General features: G+C 50.2%; 1 protein-coding gene across 2 annotated transcripts in view; it reads right to left on the bottom strand.

Annotated features, from left to right (window-relative positions):
- Nucleotides 1-197: 197 nt before the first annotated feature.
- Nucleotides 198-26,097, bottom strand: part of LOC107203820 (gamma-aminobutyric acid type A receptor subunit theta) — a 71,764-nt gene continuing 45,864 nt past the window's right edge. The window contains exons 4-9 of one of the 2 annotated variants that reach the window (XM_015626258.3): nt 22,592-22,812; nt 10,148-10,230; nt 6,156-6,293; nt 4,562-4,714; nt 1,645-1,901; nt 198-649 (exon numbers count right to left, since the gene is read on the bottom strand). In XM_015626258.3, coding sequence (XP_015481744.1) covers nt 269-649; nt 1,645-1,901; nt 4,562-4,714; nt 6,156-6,293; nt 10,148-10,230; nt 22,592-22,812 — 1,233 coding nt within the window. In that variant the 3' untranslated portion in view covers nt 198-268. The remainder of the gene's footprint in view (nt 650-1,644; nt 1,902-4,561; nt 4,715-6,155; nt 6,294-10,147; nt 10,231-22,591; nt 22,813-26,097) is intronic. The other variant, XM_015626259.1, reaches the window with a different exon arrangement.

The following is a 26,097-nucleotide window of genomic DNA, read 5'->3' as shown; positions in this document are numbered from 1 at the left end:
ATTTAAGTCCTTCAGCAGGAAACCAAAATCAAGACAAACACATCCCTCCCTGAAACCAAACCCCCTCCCGTACCTTTCTCTCCCTTACCCCACCCCACACTCCGTGGTTCTACATGTGCTGAAAAGAGAAGAGTAAGCTTAGAATAAATCTAATGAACCATAAATGACAATGATAAGTAAAGAGTAAAACCCAAACCCAAAAGACCACAACACTCCTGTGTTGTCATTGTCTGAGTGTCCCTATTATCTCTCTCGGTGGCCGCAGGCATCAATTTACATAGTACAACCAGTAAACAAGGTTGAAGAATCCAAAAGTGATTGGAAAAATGATCCGTGACCACTTGTCAATGGTGCTGACGTCTGTCAGGTCTGGGATTTTGAGCTTCAGCTTGGACGACCGCCGGCGCAGGCGGCAGTTGGCGCGGTTGCGGGCGGCGGCGGCGTGGTGGGTCAGCGGGACGTGGCGGTCCAGGGTGGGGTGGTGGCCAAAGCCATCCCGAGAGGCCAGCGGCTTGCGGAACTGGATTCCTGAGCCTTCGAAGGACATGACAGAGTTTCGAGAGTCGCCCACGTTGCTCATAATGTCCGTGGCCAGCAGCTCGTTGTTCATCTCCAGCGTGCTGAGGAGGATGTTACCGTAAGGGTCAACCTGGAACGGGGAACACAGACATGGAGGTACTGGGGTGTCCTGTGCACCTTTAGGGGCCATTCTGAATGGATTTCTGGGTAACAATACTGTTGGAAATGGTAGAACTTATTAATTTTTAAAGTTACTTTAGTCATGGGTTGGTTCGCCTTTGCCGAAGGGGATGGAATTTGAGGTTTCTCTTCAAAAGATTCTGTTCACTGAGGGTTTGAATCTCACTGGGTGACACATCCATCAACAAAAAGAAGATTCCTAGACTCTGAGAGCTTAATATCTACAGGTTGGAGGTAGCCAGAAGATACAGAGGAGATAAAGAGGCATTAACAGATATTAAACCCTTGGCAGGTTTCCAGTCTGGGAAAAGATTGATAAGAGGGCCAAAGAATGAGGACCAAAAATAGCATTGATGGTGAAGGAATCAATAACCAATAGGAGATCAAATATTAAGAACTGTGTAATGCAGAACCAATGAATGAGATTTTTTTTTTAAAAAAAATATATAAGTATGTGAAAACTCTGAAGAATCACGTGTGGTTGGAATGATTTCCACTGCACACCCTGGCCAAAATAAAGTAATGCCTGACTCATTAATACTTAAAAGATGGTGCTGGAGTTTCTTTTCTTCCCCAGAGTTTGGTGACAATACCCCTGATGGGGTCATTTGTGAGCTCTGAACATGCTGCATTTGAGGGCTGTCCTCTGCTGCTGGGGTGCAAGGAGAACCACCTGTGCTTGCAGCAAATGTTTAGTGGGGGAAGTGTGATTCTGCCAACACAGGAGGACCAAAAGCCACAGAGGGACTTTTGGCTACACCTGCCCCATGCAAGAAGAGGGTTCTGATGAGACTGGATGAGGAAGATCGAGGAGGAAAGATCCCCAGTAATCACCAGACAAGGGAAAACTGGGGTTCATCTCTCACGATGAGCACAAAGGCTGCTCCGCAGCTCAGCCAGGGGAGAGCCTGAATTCTCCTGCCACAATGAAAAGAGAGGACAAACCTGCTCTCTCACCCTCTTCTCCTCGTAACGGTGGCGCTCGTTGTTGGCCTTGCTGATGCGCTCGCTCTGCTTCTTCTGCTGCCGGGGCCCCCGCCCGAAGAATATGTAGTTGACAAAAGCGTATTCCAGGAGCGCCAGGAACACGAAGACGAAGCAGCCCATGAGATAAACATCAATAGCCTTGACGTAGGGGATCTTGGGGAGAGTCTCCCGCAGGTGGGTGTTGATGGTTGTCATGGTGAGCACCGTGGTGACCCCTGTGAGGAGAGGGCAGGTGCTCTGTTACCGATGTGGGATGCTTTCCTGAAATGCCGTGCTCAGCTCCCACATCCCTCCTTCCTGCTGGACAGCCTCAGGAGGGATGGGAGCAGTGCAACTGGGAAGGAAACTCTCATTATTCTAAGCCCACATGCCCACTACAAATCTCTGCAGAAAACAAACCAGCAGCAAACAGTTGGAGAAAGTGTCAAAGCTGAGTATCACCAGCATGATGGGCATCAGCATCCTTTGGACCCTGTTTCTTTAAGTCCCCCTGATCTTCCCTTTCCTCTCACTCTGGTAGGAAACATTCAGTTTTGTTCTGTCTTTTTTACCCTCTTCTCCTCCCTTTTTTCTCTTTCATGAGCTCATCAGGCTTCACAGTGTGCTACTGAATGCCTCAGCATCCTTGGCATGAGTTTATAAGCTGCTGTGTCTTTCTAATGCCATGAATTGGAGAAAGAGTGAGGAGATTTCCTCTTCATGGCACTCTCTTTTTTTTGCCTGCCTCGTAGGCTTCTGTCCTTGACCCCATCAGTTCCCACCTTCCTCTCACCAGCTTTACCATTCATTACATCAATTATCACTTGTACACATTCCTCCCATGGTTGTCACACTCTCCTTTTTAGGCCTCCTCACATTTCTTGCATCTTAAATAAGCATTTTGTGAACACTTTTGTGCCCATCTACTCAGTTCCAAAAGCCTGATTCACTATGATTACTCTCACAGCTTTAGTCCTCTTCTTCAGCTTCTTCTCAGACTCTTCCCTTCTCTGGACTGTCAGAGTGGCCTCAGACCTGCCTCTCTGACAGTCTTCTGCCAGCTCCAAAAAGATGGCAATGAGTCTTCATGCTCCTTTTGGGGGTGATAACTCTTCCTCCTCAATCTAGTCTTCTTCTCCTGCTTCTCTAGCTGTTCTCACTACCTTGCTGATCTTCTTTTCTCCTTTTTCCGCCTCATCTTTCTGTTGGCAGCTCTAATAATCTCCATGACCTTAATTTGCTCCTGTGGTTCCAGCCCCACCTCTACAGTGATGGCTCTCTGTGCACCCTCGACCTCTGCTTGCCCTGTTTCCCCTCCCTCACCCTCGCTGGGTCTTTGGTGTCATTCCTGGTAAAAAAACTGAAAGAACTATTAGCTTTCAGTTGGGTAAACAGAAGGGAGATATATTTATATACACACAATATGGTCTATATTTAGGCAGTAGTCTAAATATACAGAAATCTTAGGCAAAGAAAGGGAGAATAGAATGTTCTCCATGTCTCCATTAAGAAGCGGACAAACTGAAATGGACACTTAGGGCAGAGGTAAAGAGGAGCTCTTTGACTGTGTGAGCAGGTAAATCTGGAGAAAAAGTGGCCAGAGGAGGCTGTGGAGTTTCTTTTTTTGGAGCTTTTTATGGATAAGTTAGGTGAAGAGCTGTCAGGAGTAGTTTAGGGAGAGCTATTGCAGTTCTGATCTTCTGATGTTTTTCTTCTGTCTTCTCCTTTGAGTCCAGATGTCAGCAGAAATTCAACAGCTGTGCATCTCACCTCCACCCTTCTGCTTCTGCTTTCACAGTGTCTGCCATGGTCTCTTTTTCTCCTCTCTCTGATTGCACTCCTGCAACTTACCCTTTCAATTTACCAAATTCTCCTTCTTCCCTCCCTGTCTCCCCGCTCCAGCCCCTCCAAGCAGGCAAAGCCAAATCACCTCTTTTACACCTTTGGACAGCCCACCCCTCCTCTGAGTCTTCTCAAACTCTTTCTCCTGGAGCTACTTGAAGCCTCCAAGCTTTGCTGTAAGACTCAGCCTCTACCTGAGCTGCACTGCCTCTCTGAGCCTTGTCCCACTCACAGATCCAGCCCTGCTCCCTCCCTGCCTCTCCGATTGCCTCTGAACTTTCCCTCATGTCACACAGCCCTGTTCTCATACGCCAGCCATCCCCCCTTTCTCCTGTTCCTCCTTCAAAACCCTCATCTGCCATCCACCCCCACTTCCCTTCTGTTGCTTAAAAGACCTCATTTTTTTCCCCTCTTAGAGGAAAACATTCCTATTTAGGGGAGCATGTGCCAAAGAAAAACTTGGACTTTAAGTGCTGTCCCACATTTATCTTGGCCATGAAGGTCTTCATCTGCAGTGAGTGCCTCTGTGGGGCCTGAACTATCAGGAAAAACATGTAATAACCCTTCCTATATTTTTTTTTTTTCATTTTTTAACCATTCCCATACAACTTTTGGCTGTCCAGCCTCAGCATTAATCACCCAACTGGCCCACCTGTTGACAAAGAGGTGCCCAGGTCTCTCTTCTCAAGAAAACCAGTGCAAACCAGAGCAGAGGAACTCATGACAGGGTCCCACATGCCTGAGAATCAGTGACCATCTACATTTTTGTTTAGAGAGTTTAAACTCACACCCAGAAAATTTTTGGTAGCATTTTTACTGATTCAAATAAAACAGATTCCAGTTTGGGAAGTACTAATAAAAAAAAAACCTCAAAAATGTCACTCTTTTGATTGAAAATGTAAAGTTTTTCTCAGAAAAGAAATGATGTTCCCTTGGGATGACCACTTTGACAGACTTGCTTAATTACTGCCTCATAAAGAAAAAGGATTTTCTTTGTTACAGCTGATCTCCCACAAGAAAACACCTCCAAAATATAATATGAAAAGGTCCATACCCAGTGCCACTCGTGCAGCAGAAGCATCATAATTGATCCAGAAGGAGACCCAGGAGAGGATGGTGATGAGGATGGATGGCATGTAGGTCTGCAGGATGAAGTAACCAATGTTCCTCTTAATCCGGAAACTCAGGGATAAGCGCAGATACGAACCTGCCAATGAGACATTACAGGAGGCTGTGGTTTGAGAGGAGGGCAGGCCTGTGTTTGTGCTGAAAGGTTAGGAACTGAAATTTTATTTGGAAAAAGTTCTCAAGAGGCAGGAATGATGAGAAATCTCCTGTTTCCTGCAGCTGGCTTTGCAGACTGGTCAAATTTTGCAAGGGGTCTCTTCTGAATCTGCTCAGCTGTCCCAGAGTATTAAGAAAAGAAACTCTACATAAGTCACATTATTATATCAGCCATCATGGGAGAATGGCTGTTCAGTGCTGGAATTGCTGTCATGGTGCCAGCCAATATGATGGAGGCTTACACAGGAGACTTTAACCCTATATTTGGGTGCCACAAGATGATTTTCCAATGTTTCATGTGCCAGCTCTGCCTCCAAACAGCAATGAAGACCTGAATCATATTTTTCCCATGCTGTTCTAAAAATGGGTTATGGTCAGACTGGGCAAATTCATATGCAAATAGAATAATATTAGTTAATCTGAAGGTCTCTTTTTTATTATTTTCAAGTTGTTGCAACTTCCTCCAAATCTTTTAGCAAGCCTAATGAGGATAGTGAGAACAATTAGTACTTTTTACAGTCCTTCCACTGGAGCAGGCTAATTTTGACAGGGACAAAGCAGTGCCTCTTTCATTGCTATGAGACAAAGTCCAAGTCATTCTTCCTCCCCACCTCTGTCCCTCAGGCAACACAGGAGCCTGAAACATGGGACTAATCCTGGCTGGCAGCTAAAGTAACAAGAAAACAGCAGTTTTAAATCATCAAGGTTGTAGACTGGGAAAAGGAGGTGTTATTCTCTCACCACTATGTGCCACTTGTATGGCTTGAACACAACATTTAACCTACTCACATTATTTGAAATATTGAAACAATATTTCAGGTGTTTTTTTGACAGGTGTGTGCTGTGTTTTGGCAGGGAACTCCACCTCAGACCAGCAACCAAAATCCAACCCCCTCCAACTTTCCAGCTGGCAGCATCTGAATCGTCCCAGGTATTCTCCCCAAGCCTTTTTATTGCCATGTACAGATGGGTTTGCATCATTTCATAGCCCACTTGCTTCTCAATGGATATATTTCCTCCTTCCTATTGCACCTACATTAGCTTTCAGACCCAGATGTAAACCACATAAAAATCAGATGAAGGCTGAGAACCTTCTGAAGAGCTTCTGAGCTCAGTCATTATTTTGATTAAGAAACAGAAACAGCAAAGAAAATGGTCCTGAAAGTCTTTAAAGAGAAACAGACACCAAAAAAAAAAAAAAAAAAAAAGCAAAGAAAAGAAAAGGAAAAAGCAAAGCTGGTGGGTGCAGAAAACCCTTTTTTTATAGAGGAAGCCCAGGTTGAAACCTAGACCCCGAGTTAGTGCCCCAGCACTGATCAGCAGCAGGTTTGCCAGCTCCATGCACCCCTTCAGCAGAGACTCACCAGTGGTGAAGACCACTTCCCTGCTGACCAGCCTCTGCTCGATGATGGTGAACTGGGGCAGCTCCAGCACCTCCATCCCCGTGACAGCAGAGTCGTTCCCTTGCCAGAAGAAGACAATGTCGTCCACCGTGTAGCCATCTGCAGGGAGCAAGGAGCACACAGGGAGAGCTGAGCTGACAGGCTGGACCTGCTGACACCTCCATTTGCACTAGGGTGATCTGGAAAACGATCCAAAGGAAAGCCCACAGCGAGCCTAGCCTCTCCCTGCTGGTGTATTTTCCTTCTTCAGCTGAGCTTGGCAAACAGTCCCCAGGAGAAGAGGAAAAAATGGCCAGAACTCTGAATTCTGGCTAGAATTTGGGAGAAAGAGGTGAGGCATGGCCCATCCAGCCTTGCCTTGCACTGTGTAATGTCCATGGCTGACATGACAGGGACCTGTGCACAAGAAGCCTCTGTAAAATGCACCAAACACAGTTTTGCTTTTTAAAAACTGCCTCCTTTTACCAGGAGGGGGAGACCACACAGTACAGACTGGTGGGACTGGGTAAACAGGGCAGCTCAGTATTAAAAAATCCCAGAGAGAAGATCTGAAAAGAAGTTTGAAGATCAGAGCACCTCCCTTTTCTATTCAGTCAAATTCTCAGTCAAAATTCAGATCCAAGAAGCGAACAGAGTCTCTGAGGCTGGGGGCTGCTTTTGCCAAGTGCTGGCTGAGAAGAGCAATAATGAGAGCAGAGAGGAAAAGGAATCAGACTCAAATATTCATCCTTTACATTTCAGGGTAATGGGTTTGTTAACTCAGCCAAGGGTGCAGCTTCTTGTTTTAACCCCAAGCTGTACGTGCCAGACAGGGCTGTGTGGGCTGGAAATGTCACTCCCAAGCACTCTGGACACGTGGGGGATGAGGCCCAGGGGGTGACAGCATGAAACCCCTCACCCAGCAGTGTGATGTTCACAGCCCTGCCCTGGCCTTGTGGTGAGCATTCATCACAACTTGAAAACCAGCAGTGCCTGTGTGTTTTGAAGCCCTTTGGCTGTTGCTGCACAAGGGTGGCCTCAGATTCCCAGTGAAGCTTCATGGGAGCTGTAGGATACGGCCAGGTTTGGCACAGCCCGGGGCCAGGCTGCCTTTGGAGTGTGAGCCTCGCTGTGCCCACAGACAGCTCGTGGTCAGCGCCTGCACTGCAGCACAGCAGCCTGGCTTAGGCAGCCACCCTGGCAGCACTGGCAGCTGCCTGGCCGTGCCAGGCTCCCAGACACCCAGGAGAGTGCCACCAGCACCGGGGCAGCGGTGGCATCAGGGCAATGAGGAGCTGTTGGATGTACCAGCAAGGAGAAATTCTTCTCTGGGGGCTAAGGGTTACACCAGATCAGAGCTGAGCCTTTGAGGGCAGTGTCATCCTCAAGCTGCTGAGTGGACAAAGGGCTCAGCAGTCTGGTCTGATCTCACAGCTGACCCTGCTTTGAGCTGCAGGCTGGACTAGAGACACCCTGAGGTGTCTTCCCAAACAGAATTATTTGATGACTGTGCAGTCTCCAAGCCCACATCCTGCTCTCTCAGTCATTACTGCCCTTATTACGGGTGCTAAAATGTAAACCCCATCTTCCAAATGCCATGCCACATCTGCTTCTGATGGAAATCAGCTAAGCCAGGGCTCCACCTCCTCCCCCAGCTGGCATGTTCCTGCTCCCAGAGTGGCAAAGCCTCACACCTTGGAGCCCACAGGGTTTCAGGACCCTCGGGTTATCCTCCTCACACACCAGCTCTGTGCACAGGACCTGCTGTTTGCATCACTCAGCCCCGGGGCTGGAGCCAGCAGGAAACATCCAAGTCCCCCCCACTCCTCCCGGTGCCTGATTCCAGCAGCTCCCACACCCAGCTCAGAAACATTGTGTACGATTTCACATCTGAATTCATCTGGCTCCCGTGGTTGTTCCCAATTTCTCCAGGAGGTTCCCCAGCCCTTTCCCCCCAGTGTTCCCCCTCTGCAGAGGGGAACCCAGCCTGTAAACAATTCACCTCTCCTGCACTCAACAGACCAGACTGAGCTATTGAGGTTCCTCACTGCACAACATCTGCTCCAGCCCTTGAACCGCTTTTTAGCATCTTTCCCCAACCTCTTCCGATTTCTCAGCTTCCTCCCTCAATGTTGGAGCCCAAACAGAGGCAGAGCTCGTTTCCCCATCTCAGTGACACGTTCAGAGGCCAATCAGTTCTGAGCTCTGACTCACGGCTCCCCTGGTTTATATAACAGGGCTCTCTCCAGCCCTTTCTGCCAGAGCCACAGAGCCTCCGGCCGTGGTGCCGGGGCTGCCTTCCCTTCCTCACCTCCCCGTGTGGCTCCAGGCCCCTGGGCACGGCCCTCAGTCCTGCACACAGGCACACAGCTCTGCCGTGGGCTCTGCTCAAAGCCCTTCCGGATGGATTCCCATTGGGAAGGATTCAAATGCGCAGCGAGCGGAGCCCCGCACGCTGCTATCTTCATCATCCACAAATTTAACAGCAGTGACTTCAAATTTACTTCCTGATCAGCAATGAAAATGTCAAATTGCGGTAACTAATTTTAGGAGATCTCACAGTTAACTAGCTCTATTCCATTTATTCCATTTTTTCTATGACCTGCTGGTGTTGGGTACCAATTTTTGTATTTTGGGGTTTTTTTATTATGGCATTATGCAATATGAAATCGAGCATGTTTTTCATGAAGCCATTTTTAAGGAGTGTTTCTAAAGGGAAAGGTTGCTCTTTCTAAAAATAAATGCTTCGCTTTGATTTCTAGCTTTAAAGAGAAAACCAAATTTCCATTTTACTTCTAAAAAGTAAACGAACTTTCACAAAGACAAGTCATTTCCATCTGAAATATCGAAAAGTATTGATGTGACGTCTTAAAATGTCAGATTAGCAGCCTGTTTGCAGCATGCCTCATCAGGTTTTTGTTGCATCCTGGCACACAGGCAGGGGTGTACGTGGTGAGGGTTATTTTTGGGGTGGAGGGATGGGATCAACAGGCAGTGCTTATCTCCTACAGGTAGGAACCCCGAGCTCCTGTGAGGCAGGGGACCCCATCTGCCTTTTGCTGCTTCCCAAACCCAGCACCCCTGTATCAGAAAAGGGCTTTTTCTCTGAGGTTTGGGTCGGTTTTGTTTTTTAAAGTACACTGGTTTTATAATCCAGCCCTAAAAGGACTGATGTTCCAGAGTCGCGTGGAGGCAAAGAAAATGGAGCCCCGCAGATTGCAAATGTGCAAGTGTGTAAAAGACAAAAGCTCTGAGGAAGGAAACAATTGGATCTCTTCATCTCGGCCTGGGTCTCAGGAATATCGTGAGGAAATGTAGCTTTGATGAACAAATTGGCTTGACATGACCCATTAAGAACAAAATCGCAACTGTGGGTAATTCTCTGCCTTCTGTTTCCTTGGTTCTACTGTAAACTGTTCCCAGACTGCTGGGGAGTGGCAGAAATGACATTGTGGCATTCGTGCCTGCAGCAGGACCTCATTTCCATCCCAGCTGGCTCCCAGGACCCAGCACGGGCGAGGGAGGGCAGCTGTGGGAGCTCCCCTGTGGAAGGAGCAATTCCCAGATAATCGCCCGAGGCTGCATCGGGAGCTCTGCTGCTCTGGACCAGCCCTGGAGGGACACTGCAGCGCATTTCTGTGAGAGAGAGCCGGACCTCCTCTGCCAGCACAGCTGAACAGGATTTCCATGGGAGTCCAGGGAACAGCCAGGCAGGGATGAGGGCTCTGGTGCCACCTCCCGCACGGAGCGGAGCCAGGACGGCTTCCCAGGGCTCCCTTAAGGCTAAGGGAGGCTTCCACCGCCCTCCTGGGGCTGATTTTAATGCCCAGCCTGCTGCTAGAGCTGCGTTTTCCTGGGAATTTCCCCCATGGGTGAGGGAGCCTGGTGCTGTAGCATCCCTGGGAGGCATCCCCAGGATGCGGGTGGCATCAGGTGGCACCGCGTGGCCGGGGATGTGCCCGAGGCATACGCACAGCTCTCGATCTCCAGCGTGCAGTTCTGCTGGTCCAGCGGGTACCTCCGCAGGTCCATCATGCAGGCGGCCGTGGTGGTGATCCTGAAAAAAAAAATTAAAAAAAAAAATTAAAAAAAAAATTAAAATCTGTTGTGTCTGCTTTTTTTTCTTACAAAAAAAAAAAAAAAAAAAAAAAAAAAAAGAAAAAGAAAAAAGGAGAAATGAAAGGCAGAAGTGAAAGTCAGGCAGCATTTGGGGCCGCTGTTTCCCTGGAAACCAGGGAGATCGGGGTGGGAGGTGTGCAGGGCGGGGGGCTGATGCGGCTCACCCCCAATGGCACGGCACAAACCCTCCGTGACTCACGTCAGCAAGGCAGCATCTCTGGGAGCGGGGTGGGGAGGGATCTGTGCTCCTGCTCCGGCTCTCCCGGAGAGAGACAAAGAGCCCGGGAGCAGAGCCGGAGAGCAGCTCCGGCTTGGGGGGAGAGGAGAGGCTGCCAGCGTGGGACACGGCAGACACCTGTCCGTGAGGCTGAGGATAGACCCATTCCATCACCCAGCAGTGACCTACTGCCGACCACATTATCATCCCCCTTCCCTTGGACTTACCCCAAACCCCCGTAACTACATCCCCATCCCCATCCCCTCCATCTCCCCCGCTTTGGCACTGCCAAACCCAAAAAGCCAGAGCCCTCTGGCAGAGCCCTCCCGCTCACGGAGGCACTCGTGCGCAAATGATTGCGTGGTCATGGAAGGCACACGGCGTGGGGGTGTGCATCCCCCAAAAACATAAATACGGCGAGGGGATGAGGGTGGCTGCTGCTTTGGGGGTGATGGAGCACGGGGAGGACACCGAGCAGCGCGCTGCTCGTGCTGAGGTTCAGCTGAGGATGCCAGGAGGGTCTGTGTGTGCTACACGTCGCACAGGGAGGAATATTATACACAAGTAATATTGTACATGTCTGGAATGGGGGTTTTGGGGTGGGAGAGATGAGGGCATGAGAGGCAGGGACAGAGTTAACAGCCCAGCGTGGCAACACCACCCTGGAGTTAAGAGGCTGCCCCTATTTCTCAAATCTATTGCTCCCCTCAGCCTTTAATGCAGTCTTCTTCCCGTGCGATGGATGTGTGCAGAGTGCTGGAGAGGGGGGAGAGATTGCTGCATTCTCCCCCTATTTTTTCAATTAACCATCTGGAAGGCATTAATCAAGCTACACATTTTTTACTATGTAGGCATAACCAGTGAACTGTTAACTAGAAAGCTTTATCTTCTGAGCCCTGTGGCCTGGGAGAGGGAAAAGAGAGGGAAAAAGAGAAAAACAAGAATCAGGGAGGATGAGATGGCGAACCAGTGAAAGAGAAGGGAAAAAAAAAAAAAAAAGAAAAAGCAAAAAACATCAATGGTAGAAAAAAGAGACCAGAAAGGGGGAGAATATGGGTGAAGCTGGACATAAAATTGGAAATGGGGAGGAGGGGGGGAGAAGGTGGGAGGATAGAAGAAGGTGGAGGAAGGCTGCCCCAGTGGGGGTATCGGGGCAGGGGCTGTGGCAGGGCAGGCTGGCAGCCCCGCAGAGCTGCTGGCTCTTTAAGAAATCTCGTGTGCTAAATTTATCTTCTCTGCTGTCTGTGAAGTCTGTTTGTAGGAGATGAAGCCTTGAGGAGAGCCTTTGCCACTGCCTGCCGTGCTATAAATAGATCCGAAGAGACGAAGGGAATTTATATATATCCTCACTGGGTCTAGATACAACACTGCAACTGCCCTCTCTCCGAGCAGGGGGCCCAGGCGAGCTCTTAACCCTTTTATCTGTAATGCATTTGGGGTGGAGGAGAAAGCTCAAAGGGGGAGAAGGACAACAGGACAGGAACCACTTAAAAAATTACCACCAGGACTTTGCCATGGCGTGGATTGCTTTTACAGCCTCGCAGTCCTGGGAGGGCAGCTGGAAACACAACGCCTGTCCCACCCTAATCCTGCCGCACTGGGGGAACTGGGAATTGTGGTGGTGGGGGCAAACAGAAAGGGGAGCTGCGACCTTGGCAGGAGAGCCCAAGGTGGGAGGTGCAGAGCCCAGGGTGGTCGGTGCTGGGACCAGGAGTGGTGCACAGGGATGAATCATCCCCCTGTGCCGCACACGGAATCCTCTCTCCGGACTGTAGCGCACCCCTGGGAAACCGCGGCCACAAACGCGCTTCCCCTGCTCTCCCTAAAGTGCGAGATGCAAAAAAATAAAAAAAAAAAAAATAAAATGTATCAAATGAAAATTTTCCAGCCCATTTGTGGAGCCCCTCGGGCTAAAACCTTTGCACAGTGTCTATCCCAAAATCACAGCCTGCCTGGCTGGGTTGGCTGCAGAAAGGACATCCAGTCTGCTCTGCTCGGAGAGGGACCCTCTCGCCAGGATTTGCTTATCACCTGCAGGGCCGCTTGGAAATGCAGAGCGTGACACAGTGAGATATGGCTACCACACTCCATGCACCAAACCCTGCTCACGCTGGCAGCTGGCATAAATCCACAGCCACTCCAATGATTTTTGCAAGATCACACCAATTTGTATCAGCAGAGATTTACATCAGGGCAGAATTTAGCCCTGTTGATTCAAAAGGAAGGGACAGGTAGGACAGAAAGGAGAAAAACAAGATTAAGAGGACATTCGTCCTCAAAAAGCCAGATAATTCCTATTTTTTCTGGTTAAAGGGGAGGTATATCCACAGTGTGCAGCTCAGCATCCTCCAGAGACACCCCAGTTAGATGCAGATCCCAAACTCCAGGTGATCTGCCCATATAAAGCTGCTTGGGCAGGTAAAATTGGAACCATGGCAGGTTTTGTTGTGGTTTTTGACGCACCCACAGCTGTGCCAGGCTGTAGCCTCCTGCTTGTCCAGAGCACCGCAGGACCAGGTGTGGGGGCCCGAAGTGGAACAAGATTCAGGAGGCAGCTGGTCTGGGGCACCAGGCCCAGCTCAGGCCCTGCCTCTGGGCTTCCTAAACCCTGATCAACCAACCCAGCTTGGGATAAAGCAGGTGACATATCCCAGAGAGGATGGAGGTGTTCGATTCTTTAGATCTTTTGAAGTAGCCTGGACATCAACTTCCCTTTGATAGACTCTGATTGAAGGCTCAACATTCCCCTGCACCTAGAGGGGCCAAGGAGAGCTTTCTCCAGCTCCTTTTGGTGTTCCAGGGCCAGGTGGGACTCATGGAGGGATGAGAGGCTTCGTGCACATCTCGCTGTCAAAGGGGAGCAAAACTCAGTCACCCCAGTGACCTTTTGGGGTCACAGCACGTGCCACCTCTGGTCTGGAAGGCCACAGCACCAACCTCTGCCTCATTCTTTCATGGATGTGGATGTATTAACCTTGATACACTCTGAGCTGTCGTGTGAAGAGGTGGGTTTGCTCGGCAAGTGGGAGATGCATGGGGAGGACAGCACAGGGGGATGGATGGGGACAGGGACACTCGGGAGCTCCTGTCTCAACAGGGTCAAGAGAAAATCAAGGTGGAAGGAAAGTAAGAGGTGGAAAAATGAGGAGAGATGATGGCATGAGCACAAATAGGGGAGGAAGAAGTGGAGATGTCAGAAAGTAGAGCAGAGAGTGAGGGAAGAAAGGAGGACGATCAGGGAATGCACGGGGTAAAGCAGCCTGGAGAGGAAGAGCCGGAGGAGAAGGAGAGGTTAAAAGAGGGAAAGCAGAGGAGCGGATACTCACTCAGTGAGCAGGGAGATGAGGAGACAGGGAACAAACCATCATCCTGTAAACAGCTCTAGACAGAGCACACTGCCTCCAGAAGACGCGAGCACAGTGAAAGGGAGCAGGGAGCGCGGGGACCAGAGGGAACGCCAGGGAAGGATGCCACCTTCCCCGTGGCGTTAGCATGAGGCGCTGGCGCCCGGCCAGCCTGCATCTTCTCCCTCCCCCTCCTCCTCTCCTGCTTCTCTACCCACCTCCCTCCCCTTTTAAATTCAGAAATTTGTGTGGTGTGAAATTTCATCTGCTTTGACGGCGATTCACAGAGACACTGCCCGTGGAGGGGAGCGGCTCTCCCGCGCCCTGCGCTCAATGAAGCGTCCAGCGCCCTCCACAGCGAGCCCGGCCACCACCACCAGCACCCTCCAGCTCCCCTTCCCTCCCTCCCTGCCCACCCCACAGGCCTCTAGGGCAGCCCCTCACATTCACAACCTTTACAGCTCCTTCCCCACAAAGAAAGAGACGTTCATGCCCTTGGCCCTGATTGTTTCTGCTGAGGTCTGTAGGCAGTTGTGCCATCCAAGCAGCCAAGGCCTCACTGCCCTGCTGCTCCACTGCACAGCTGGCAGGAAAACACAGCTCATCTGGGGGAGACTCTGCTGTGGGGAGAGCACCGTGCATCTCACAAAAGGTAAAAGAAGAGAAAAGGAGCAAAGGGACACGGATGAGATGTTGAGCAGCTTGGGCAGGCTGATGGAGATCCCCTTCTCTTCCAGCATGGAGTGGATAAAGCAGAAGCCAAAGCAACGTGGATACCTCACTGTGGAGAGTGCCCTCATCCCCAGGAGAGGTAGAGACCTCCTCTAGAAAAACATCCACGGAGCTCTAAGCCACACAGGGCTAGTGATGGGTGTCTGATTGTTGCAATGGGGAAAGCTCTGCCCTCCTGAAGCTTGTATGGCCAAAGCAGATGCTGGCATGGGGAGGATGGTGCAACCTCAAGTGCTGCTCTGCACCGAGCCTGGCAGCAGCAGAGCACAGCCCCACCACAGCTGCAGCTCAAAAGGGAACACTCAGGTTGCTGCAAACCATCAGTTCTCCACAAATATTTCAGTTCTCTGACACGAACATCACCAGCCATTTCATTCCCCCTCTGATCCTCCTCATCACTGTTTACTTATTAATGGCTTCTTCTGTCTTACTTAGAATGATTATGTAAGTGCACAGGCATAGAGCAGCACAGAGCTCCAAGCTGCCATTAAACCCTGCTGCAGTCCAGGGTCTCCTTTCCACCTCCTCCTCACCCTGGTGCTGGCCACCTTCAGGGGAGCTCCTGCTCAGCTCCTGCCCCAGCCACATCGCCCTCTGCTCTGAAAGCCTTCAGCCACCCACTCATCCTCTGCCTCATCTCCAGTGTGTTGGGGGAGCCAAGTTCACCAGCCACAAGCGTGAGGGGTAAAAGTATTTCCCCAAAATGTGTCCTGACTGCAAAAGGAGCAAGTCCAGGCTTTCTAAGGAGGATCGAGTGGGAGAGAGGAGAAGATCACTACCTTTGAGCCATTCCTAAAGTGACTGGGGGGCTTTCCCCTTAAAGCTCATCCTCACAAAATAAACTTCTGCATCAGGACTGTGTCTATCCCAGCAAATTAAAAACGCCTGGCACTGGATTCTGAGGAAAGTGGCACGGAACAGCCTTGGTCTACACTTCAATTTCCACCCCACAGGAAAGGGTCTGGCTGCATGCAGAAAGCCTGTTGGGAATGGTCACCAGCCTCTGCTGGACTCTGGGGATGCCCAAGGGGCTGTTCATGGACACAGAGCAAAGCCAGGAAACAAACTGACTGTGGAGGACACTGCTGCTCAGTGGCCAGGAATGTCCCCTGACACCATTGGCTTGGAAAGGACGCTGACTAAAACCCAGTATGGCTGAGAACAGGAGAGGAACAGCACAAATCCTCCCCCACCACTCCTTTTCTAATGCCAGGACAGACACAGCCAGCAGGCCCCTCACCCTGTTTCCCAGTTCTGGATGAAGTGCCACGTTGCAGGGGCTAACACAAACACTCTCACAGCCAAAGACAAACATTTAAGTTGCTGGTTGCAGCTTTCTGGGTTCCAGATCTCCTGGGAAGCTGAAGATGCTCCCGTCCCCTCGGGATGCAGACTCCCAAAGCTCACGGCAGTTTGCAGCAATAAGGAGAAGGGATGGGAGCTCAGGTTCTGCAGGACTTAGGCTCGCCCCATGGGGCAAGTTAGACTCCTACGGGAATTCTGGTGACTAAGAGTAGAAGGAGAGGAAAAATTACTGTTTTGCTAAACATGGGAATAAAACCAAACCCGAGTTCTTATTCTGTACGTTCTCAAAGTCAGTCATAAAAACATGCTGGCAAATGTCACCTTCTGCCTGGCAGTAAGCACAAACTTCCAAGGGCCTGGAGGGATTTATAAACCCGTGGTGAATTCTGCCATTCTTTTAACACAGTCTGATCTTTGCAAACTCCTGGAGGTCATGATTGAACCAAGAGCAAGGCAAGGATATGGAACATTTTCCCCTTGTGTCTGTTTGCCTAAAACTGACTCCACAAGCCTTGGCACAATCCTGCTAAGGTCACTCTGTTTCCAAAAGCATCTGTGCTTGCCTAGGCATCCTTTGATAAATCACAGTGTGCACTGCACTCAGATGGGAGAGGAAAAGGAGGCTTTTCTAAACTAGTACTCAGGGTACCACTCATCTTAACCAACCATTTTTCCACCCTGGGAGAGTGCAAAGCTGAGCTGCCTTGACTGAAAGGTTTTGTTTTTCTGCTCCTTTATTCCATCCCAAATGCATCTGGCCAGCTGCACTGGGGGACAAGAGTGGTGGAACACCTCTAAAAATGTTCTTTTCTTACAGTTGTTTCAGGTATCAGTGGCTTGCACTTAATAGAGGTGTCTCCCTTCCTGGCACAAGTTGCAATAATTAATAAAATAATTAAATTAATTAATAAAACAGCACAACTTAAGCCTGTGGGAGGTGGCAAAGCCCAGGGACAGGCTGAAGAGTGGCTGGGACAGGGTATGCAGGAAGGCAAAGAGGTGCTGCCAGGGTGAGCTGGGGGTTCAGGGCACACTCAGGACTCAGGATGTTCCCTGACCCCTGTTTCTGGAACTCAGACTCATAGGAGATGTAGCACAAGCAGCAATTCCAGCCAGGATGGTGCTTGCCTTTGTTCTTGCAATCTTAAGGATGGAGGAGCAGCTCTGGTTTTGCCCTGTTCTAGTAAGCTCCAATTTCTTCCACAGCTTCTAAGATTATTGAGAAATTTCATATTGCTAAACTTTCTTCAAGTGTTTCCTGTTAAATCCATCATACAAGCCCTAGGAGACAAAAATTAAGAAGAGGATCTATCCTTAACCTCAACTGGGGAGCTGAGCTCTTAATTAAACCCTGATTTCCCCTCACCCACCTCCACATCTTTGTGCTAAGGAGCTGGCCCAAGGCAGAGCCCGGGGGTGGGAGCAGGACAGAGCTTCAGGACCATCTCCAGGGGGGTGGATGGATGGGTTTGAGTCCAACTTTTTGCACTCCAGCTGCCACGGGAGAGATTTCTGTTGCCTTTGCCTAACCTGCAGAGGGAGCAGGCAGAGCTCCCAGAGACAGGGCAGAGCCTGAATCATCTGTCACATTTCCAGAGAAAACTCTCTCAGGGAGAAAAAGGGAAGCAGAAATAGTGGATTTCTTCCCTGCTGGCCTGTGAGATGGGAGAAGAAAATTGCTCAGTGGTCTCAGTACAGAAAAAAACTCCTCAGTGTTAAAACCTCCTGTCTTAACCCATCAGGCCAGATTCTCTGCAGAAAATCAACGAACACCCATGGAGAAAACAAGAATGTGGCTGCAGACAGCAGCTCCAAGTGAGACAGGAGCAGAAGAAACCTCTTTATTGTCTGGACAGCTAAATAACCCCAGGCTGGGACCTGGGGAATGCAACACTGCCAGGGCTAGATCCTGATCGAGGGGTGGGTTGGGGATGGGGGCTGTGGAGAAGCCCCCAGGAGGAGCCCCAGCCGTGGGGAGCAGGCAGGGGTGGCACAGGGGGCTCTGACAGCGTCCCCAAGGCTGGGTGGGCCGTCAGGTGAGATGTTTGACATCACCCTGCGCTGCTCCACAGTTCCAGGTGAGCCACAAGGGAGGTCCTGGCTGCTGCCTTGCCCAGCAGTGAGGTCACGGTCCCCAAATGGGTCAGCAGTGAGAGGGCTGGTGTCCCCCAGGGGCAGCTGACTGGTGAGAAGCCACCATGGAGAGCAGAAATGAAGTGTTACCAAGGCAGATACACCCAGCATCTCTCAACCTAAACCCACAAATTCTGAGGTGTTTGAAGCGATTCTTTCCCTCTTGCTTTAAGGGATTTTTTCACACTGATGAGAGGGTTCTGCCTCCCCAGGAGAGCATTCCCTGGGCATGGAGCCCCACGGTGCCTCGGCACCTCTGCATGCTCCTGAACTGACTCATCCCTCAAACACACCTCGTTACATCACCAGGGCCAGGAATAAAACCCCCACCTCACACACGTTCCCCACCACCACCCCCACCTTCGCAGGAGGAGATCCCTCCTTCCCTCCACACAGGATTTAGCCTCCACCACCCAATTCCTCTGCAGTTTTCCAGTTGCTCAGTTTACACTGCCTGGGCTCCCTGCCAGCCAGGCATGGTCCACGCTGCTCCCTGCCTGCTTCCCAACATCCCAGATTCCCCACGAGCCCAGGGATGCAGCCTGGCCTCCTCAAATCACCTGTTTTGCAAGAAATCCAGTTCTGCCTCTAATTAGAACAAAACCAAACGGCTTCAAGATTTCCCTGAAGGATGTTTTAAAGCTGGTTTCAAATACGATTCCCCAATTACCATATGAGAATTTCAGCATTGTTACAGTGGTTGCTATTTTTAGGTCTCTGCAAACAGACAGCAAAATGCTGGTGACATCAGCACTTGACAAGTGTCGACTTGTTTCACTACCAAATGGATGCTGCATGGTCTGGGGAAGGAAATGAAAATCCCAGACCAATGTATAGCTTGAATGTGTGATAATGTAGAGCTTATTGAACATTGGGGCAGGGCTCCAGACAGTGTCTGGAGGTCCAGAGAAAGCCTTGGTAATTCTGTTACTCAAACATCAATAGTGGTTGTAAAGCAGCTTGAAAGAGTGAGGGAAATATCGACCTAAGTGAAACATCAACATTCTCTGACATGGTTTTTCTTAAATGAAAAAAATCTCTCCCTCTTTTTTTTGTTTAAAATTTTATGGAACTGATGCAATTTCTGACCAAAAAAGAAAAAAAAAAAGCCATTAGGTAGAAAAATATATTAAATCCAGCCAGTGCCATCCAGCTTTTCCTCACTGTTTTATCCACCTCCCTCCATCACCCAGAAGCTTTGTCTTTGTGGGTAGCACCTTCAAGCCTCCCTTTCTGCTGCAGAATTTCCACATCATTTCAGCACTCCCCTGTTCACCCCATGGGTGATCATCCCTCCTGTGCTCCACAGGCCCTTCTCACTCCAGCAAGGTGTTCAGGGGCCAGGCCAGGTTGCACCTCCTGCATCCTCCCATCCCTGGGAGTGCCCTCTGGGCTGGCTCGGGGCTCTATTTGCCCTTTGGGATTTGTGCCATCTGGTAACTGGTTGGGGAAAGGGGTTGGGAGCACCAGTCCTGCATCCCAGCATCACTGCTGCTGTTTATTCATTCCTTTTGTTGGAGACCTGGCAACCAGCTTTTAATCTGAGCCCGGTGGGAATTAATTTTGGAGTAAGCTTTTGTATGGAACGCTTCCCTGAGATGGAGCTGCCTTGCACTCCCTTCAACCATCAATTTGCTAATTCCACCAAAAACAAGAAGAATATGCTTTTCTGACACCCAGCTTTCACAGTGGATTACAGGGCTTCATTTACTCGTGCAAACAAATTATCTGGAGCCTGGTCTTGCTCTCACAGAAGTCAGAAACTACTCATGGCTTGGGCGTGCCTTAACTCGGACCCTGGGGTCTGGTGCAGGGATTGAGCCTGGTCCTGCTGGTCCTTGGAACACTTGCTGAAGGCAGAGGCCTGCCAGGATGTCATCCTTCCCTGCTCTCTGACATCAGAGCCTGCTGGAAAAAAAAAATGACTGTTGTGCCACAAATAGCATGATTGAGTCACTTTGCTACAGGATCAGCTCCGAGGAGGGGGAAGCGACTGGCGAGAAGGTGGCGGGAGGGGAGCAGGGGTGTGGGATCCCGCTGGGGGGGAAACAGGCAAACAAAGGAAAAGGAGCAGGTATGGCCTCCTTTGGCCTTCTGCCATCAGGGTGGCTCCATTTCATAAATTCCTGCATGAAATGCAAGACAAGAACGGGCTCCAGAACATGGGGTGGACCTGCACTTCCCTTCCTATGGGCAGGGCAAGCCTGGATGCGCATTTACAGAGAGGAGATGAACACGGGGGAATATTCAGGGACTGTTTTCTTGCTTGCTTACACCTGCTGAGTGTTTTTGAGTAGGATCATGGCTATCTGCACCTGGAAAAAACTGGACCTAGTACTCCTGTCTTCAGCAAAATTGCAGGTCCAGGAGTCAGTATAGAAAGATAGAAAGCAGCTCTAAAGAAATCCTTTTCCTACCACTGTGAGCAAAGCTAGAGGGACTTCAAACATTCAGGGCACCTGGCTTGTACCCTCAGCACTTTCAGCAAGCCATCCTGACCTGAGGTACAGCTGGGGAGCAGGAGCTGCCATTGCTCAGAGCTTCACTTTTGCAATTGCCTTTTTCTCCAGGGGCAAGGGAGCAGCTTCCAGGAAAACCAGCCAAAAGTTAAACCAACACAGGCAGCTCTTACTGAGGCCCTGGAAATAGTGGGCAAACAGCTGTCATTTTCTTTCATTTGGCCTGGCTGCAATTTTCCTCTTCTCTCTTGTTTGCACAGGTCATTCCAGGGAGCTGGAATGGCAGGGGAAGGGAAGGGGAAGTGCATGAGGAGCTGGCACAGTGTCCCAGCCCCAGCCAGCAAACCCTCCAAGGACTTCCACTGCCTGTCACCCGTGCTGCTGGCTTCACACTGCTCCTTCTTCGAGCTGACTAAATGGCAGCTGATAAAAATACACCAGCACTTGAACTTGTGCTGTGCAGGTGTGTGCAGAGATTGCCCACCAGCCTGGGGGAGGCAGCTCTGCGCTCAGGTGGGCTGAGCAGCAGCAAAGAGCAGCCTGAGCTCAGCAGCGCTCTTTGCCCCCTCCTTCCTGAATTTATACTCCTACCTGCCCCCAAGTGAAAACACCTTCTTGCCTGGCCTTCACTCCTGTTTTAACACAGTGAGAAAAGCTGGGGGAGTCAGCTGTGGGACTGCTGCAGTCTTGCTGGGGGGTCAGTAAAGCCAGCTCGGGGCTCTCTGACAGTTCCAGCCAAACATCCCTGGCCCGAGGGAGAGAGATGGGTGTCCTGGGAAGGGAGAGGCACAACAGGGTCACAAACCTGGCTTTGTTGCACCTTTTGCAGTCTCTGGGCCTGGAGCAGAAGGCATTCATTAATTGAAGGGAAAAACCAGCGCAGACATGACCCCAGGGACCCCGGGCTGTCCCCCAGCCCCAGCAGTGGCTGCTGCTCCTTTGGCTTCCCAGGGCTCTGCTGCAGGGAGAGCACAGGGCACAGCCACCCATGGCAGGATGATGTTCTGGGCAGCCCCCTGCTCTGCCATGTCAGCCCAACCCTCCCCAAAACAGCCCTGCCACTCAGAGAGGGGCAAAATGATCCTGCAGCTTTGCCACAGCACAGGACACAGCACAAGAGCTGATACAATAAATGGGAAGGGTGAGTGTTACCTTCTCTCCTCCCCCTTTGCTGCACTGGGACATAAACCCAGAGATGCTATCATAAATATTTATGGAGGCAGGTCAAAAGAGCCAGATGGGAATTTTGGTAATTGAAAAAAAACCAAAAACTTACCACAAAAATAAAAAACCCTCAACAAAAAAACCAACAACCAAAAAACCCAAACAACAACAACAAAATACCAGGAATAAAGTGGACAAATACAGGGTTGGAAAAATTGTTCCCTGCATTTCAGCTACAGCATCCTGCAGCTGCAAATTTGTCTTTTAGCCCTCTGTTTCTCCATTAAACTTTATTACCTACCCTGGCCCCTTCACATACCCAGATAACAGAGTAAGACAAACCTTTTCTCCCTCCACTTCACACAAGCACAGCAATTCCAAAGGCCTTGGACTTGCCTATGTCAATTTGTTCCAGACACCACAAAAAGTGGTCCTCACTGAGGACCATTCTCCTACCAGATATCAATTTTCATGCCTCAGTCTTCAGAATTGTTCCAGTAAACAGACATTTTTTCAACCGTACACAAACCTATCTTGAACGCAAAAAAAACGACTGAAGTGGTTTGACTAAAAGGTTACAGAAATTTAGCCTAGGATACCACAGTAACAAAGGCTCATCTCCATAGCCCAAACTTGCAGGAAATTATAAGCAACTGAAAATGAGTGTTTCAAATGGAAGTGTTATGCAACATGAATGACAGTGACCTGAAACGCCCAGAGCAGACTATTCCCCTCTCCAACATCCATCTTTAGCAGCACAGGAAATGTTGGAGGCCTGAAAGAAACAGCCATTTCCAGCTTGGAGAAAGAACAGAGACACAAAACCATGTAGCACTTGAGTATCTTTTTGGGCCCTTGCCTTACCAGAATATTTTTGGAAAAGGGAGAAGTTTAAATGAGGTGTCGTTTTCCACAGCAACCCTTACAGCAAAGCCTCGGGCTCACCTCAGGCCGTACAGGACGGTCCCGTCAGGATGGAGCCGAATCATGCGGTTCTTCACCGTCACCCCGTGCAGGAAGGACTTCTTGTCGTTCAGGAAGTAGGTGTCAGGCAGCCAGAGCTGGTCAGCCACCCGGTTGTCCAGGGTCAGGTTGAGAGGAAGGTCGTTGTAGGCCAGGCGTTTGTCCCGCCAGCTCTGCTGGAAGTACATGGTGATGGTGTAATCCTGGGGGAGAAACGGGCACACGTCAACCTGGGGCCACTGCCAACACCTCTCCTAATTCCTTGGCACCTGAGGGTTTGGGTCCACACCTCCAACACTTTTTGTTGTTGTTTTTTTGTTGGGTTTGTTATTAATTTTTTTTTTGAGGGGTGTGTGCTGGGATTTGTTCTGCAAGAATGGGAGCAGGCCCGAGTTTTGGGGACAAAAAGCCATTACGTGACTCCAGCCAAGCAAAACTGTATCCCACTCCTGCTGAGAGCCTGTCTGCACCACCAGGAGCAGTTCAGGCTACGGGAGCACCAAAGGGTGTCAGCCAACAGTGGCTACCCAGCAAAGACTTCCAGGGTTGTTCTCCCACTTGCCCCACATAAAGGTCACACAAATGCCATCCACTCCCATCCAGGGTAGGTGGGGAAAGGCAGTTTTGTTTTCAGCAGAAGCTGAGGCCATCCCAAAGGGCACAGGGAGAGCCTCATCTCCAGGCCAAGGCTCCAAGGTGGAGCCAGGCCAGCTGTGACAGCTCTCAGCACTTGCCTCGCTGTAGGAGCTAAGTTGGGATTTCCTCGTGGTTCTCAGGAAGGGACATACAGGGAGGAAATCTGTCATCAGTGGAGCATGACCCACTGGGAAAGGGGCAGTTCCCTGAAAAATTCCCCATAAATTTGGACATCAGGAGGAATTTCTTGATGGAAAGGGTTGTTAAACATGGGAATGGAGTGCCTAAGGGGGCAGTGGAGTCCCCACCCCTGGAGGAGTCCAAGGAACAACTGCACGTGGCACTCAGTTCCATGGTCTGGCTGACAAAGCAGGGGTCAGCCACAGGTGGAACTCAATCTTAGAGGTCTTTTCCAGCCTAAATAATTCTGTGATTCCCAAACCATCCCCAGCTAGAACAATGCCACACGTATCCTGCTCCCCTCCTATCCAACAGAGGAAAGGTGACACTTATAACTGTTGCTAACACAAAAATTTTATAGAAGGGAGAGTGAGCTGTTTGATGATTGTAGCTCTGCAAAAACCAAACCCATTGCTGGGCACATCCAGGGCACATCCAGAGGCCTCAGATCAGCCTGTCCAGAGGCACATAACAGAACAGTTCTTTCTTCTCAGGTAAACAAGCAGTATAGGAAGGAGTCTTGTACACACCAAGGACAGGAAACTCTCAGGAAACATTCTCGCAACACGTCTTAAATAGGCTGGGAGATGAGATTTTTGGGGTAAACCAGATAGCATTAAAATAATAGGATGATGATTAGGAAGTGGGCACAAGTCCTGTTGACAGTGAACCTACAGAAGTCAGGGATTTTTCCCAAAGTCCTTAAATAAAAGGCATTTTTTGCAAATGATCTAGAACAGGTGGGATCACAGACACATTGTCTCCTCCCAAGCAGTCCCTGCAGCACCACTGGAATCCTCTGGACCACATGAATTTGCAGGATGAGCCTTTCTGCTCTGCAAATCCCAGCTCTGTGTGAGGGGCTGGTGAGGAGCTTGCTCATGCACCAACATCTGGGCTGAGCACTGAGGCATCTGCCTGCCTGTCTTCTCCCACAGACTTCATTCAAAGCCACGTTTGATTAACACCTCTGAAAACAAGCTCAAATAATCTCACGTCACAGATAATGCCAGCTTTTGGGTATCTAACTATGATTCAGAAATCCAGACCCACATGCAGATTCAAAAGGTCACAGAGTAAATCTGCGATGTACACCAGATACAGAGCTATATCTGTCGCTTTCTGTGCTGTCTTGAAAAGAACAAAGACACAGCGGCAGCTTTTTGGCCAAGGAACTGTTTTGCTCTGCTTTTTAAAGGACTGTAAACTCCTTCCTTAGAAACATCACAGGCCTTCTCTCTGAGGCACAAACATTTTGGTCAGGGCCCTGCAAAGGGAGATGCTGTCCCCAGAATCCCTCCCAGGGTGTTTGGGGCTGCACTGCAGTGAGTGCACAGAGGAGCAGAGCACCCAAATTCCTGAAGCCTCTTACCCCCTGTTGGTAACAGACTCATCCTCTGCCCGTGGGGCACTTGGCTACAGAGGAATCATTTCCATTTCCCCTTTGAGAACTCCCTCTGCACATCTTGGTGAGCTCTTTGCTGACCTGCATTTTCCTAATCCTTGACAGAGCCCTGCAACACCTCACCCCTAACCAGGCCACCCTGCTGTCACTGCAGGCTCCTGCCAGCCTTCAGCAGCAGCAGGCAAGAGGTGGCACTGACCTCCAGAAGACAAAAAGGGCAAGCTGCCTACAAAGTGAACAATGCACCTTCTAAACACATCTTCTCTATTCCCAGCACAGACGGGAACAAACTCAGAGGGGTGCAGAAAGAAAAGCCTACGCCCTAGCCATCAGCTAGATGAGGTTCTTCAGGTGCAGAGACCTTCCTGGGGAGGAACAGCCAGCCCAGCACAGGGCTGAGATCTGTTCTCCAACCTTCCTGGGTTTCTTGGCACAACAGATTTCCCTGGGCAGCACTATTGAGGTGAGCACCTGATAATCATGGTTCATGCAGCTCCCTCAGCCTATCTCTGCTGATTCCTGTGCTCCACTTCTTGTTCTGCTGCTCTCACAGCATTGTTGAACAGCAGGAAGGATTTCTGGGCAGAAGGAAGAGCAGGGCAGGTGGTCAGCCCTCCCTGAAGGACACTGGCATGGGGTGGGCACAGAACCAAGCTATGGGGAAGAGGGACAGGGCAGGTGACCCAGGCCAGAAAAGGGGGACTTTTCTTCTGGGTTATATTTCACAGTTTATTCTTGGAAAGGGAACACCAGGAAAAGACAAAGGATTTGGGGGTCAGGGCATCTTTTAACAGGACTTCTTGGGAGGGTGGGAGTTTTGGAAGGAACCAGTTATTATTCACAGCTAGCCAACTTACAAACTTTCTACAAATCAGGGCTAGACAAGCTAAGCTAAGAAATAACAGACACAGACATCTGCAAATGCCAAGCAGTAGGGAGTGAACCTGCAGAGGAGGGGGGTCTCATGGTGGACTCGGGAGCACGGCGAGGGAGGGGGAACTCCCCAGGCCGACAGCCAGAGGAAAAATGCCACAACAGGCAGGGGGCTGGAGGGTCTGACAGGGCCCCTACAGCAAGAGGAGCAGAATCCAGGAGAGGAAGCAGTGAGCTTGCCTTGCCCTTCATCCCCCATATCCTGGTCAGGCAGTTATGAAGAACCCGTGTGCCACCCTAACATCACATCCTGGCCAGGCTCCAGAGCTGCTGAGATCTTAATCACAGCCTTCCCTCCAGAGGCACACACAGCATGGCCAAGGGTGACATCGTT

This window comes from Parus major, chromosome 4A, assembly GCF_001522545.3.
Source record: "Parus major isolate Abel chromosome 4A, Parus_major1.1, whole genome shotgun sequence".
NCBI classification, from domain to species: domain Eukaryota; kingdom Metazoa; phylum Chordata; class Aves; order Passeriformes; family Paridae; genus Parus; species Parus major.
Note: the sequence above shows the minus strand (reverse complement) of the source record. Positions and strands in the feature narration are given on the sequence as shown.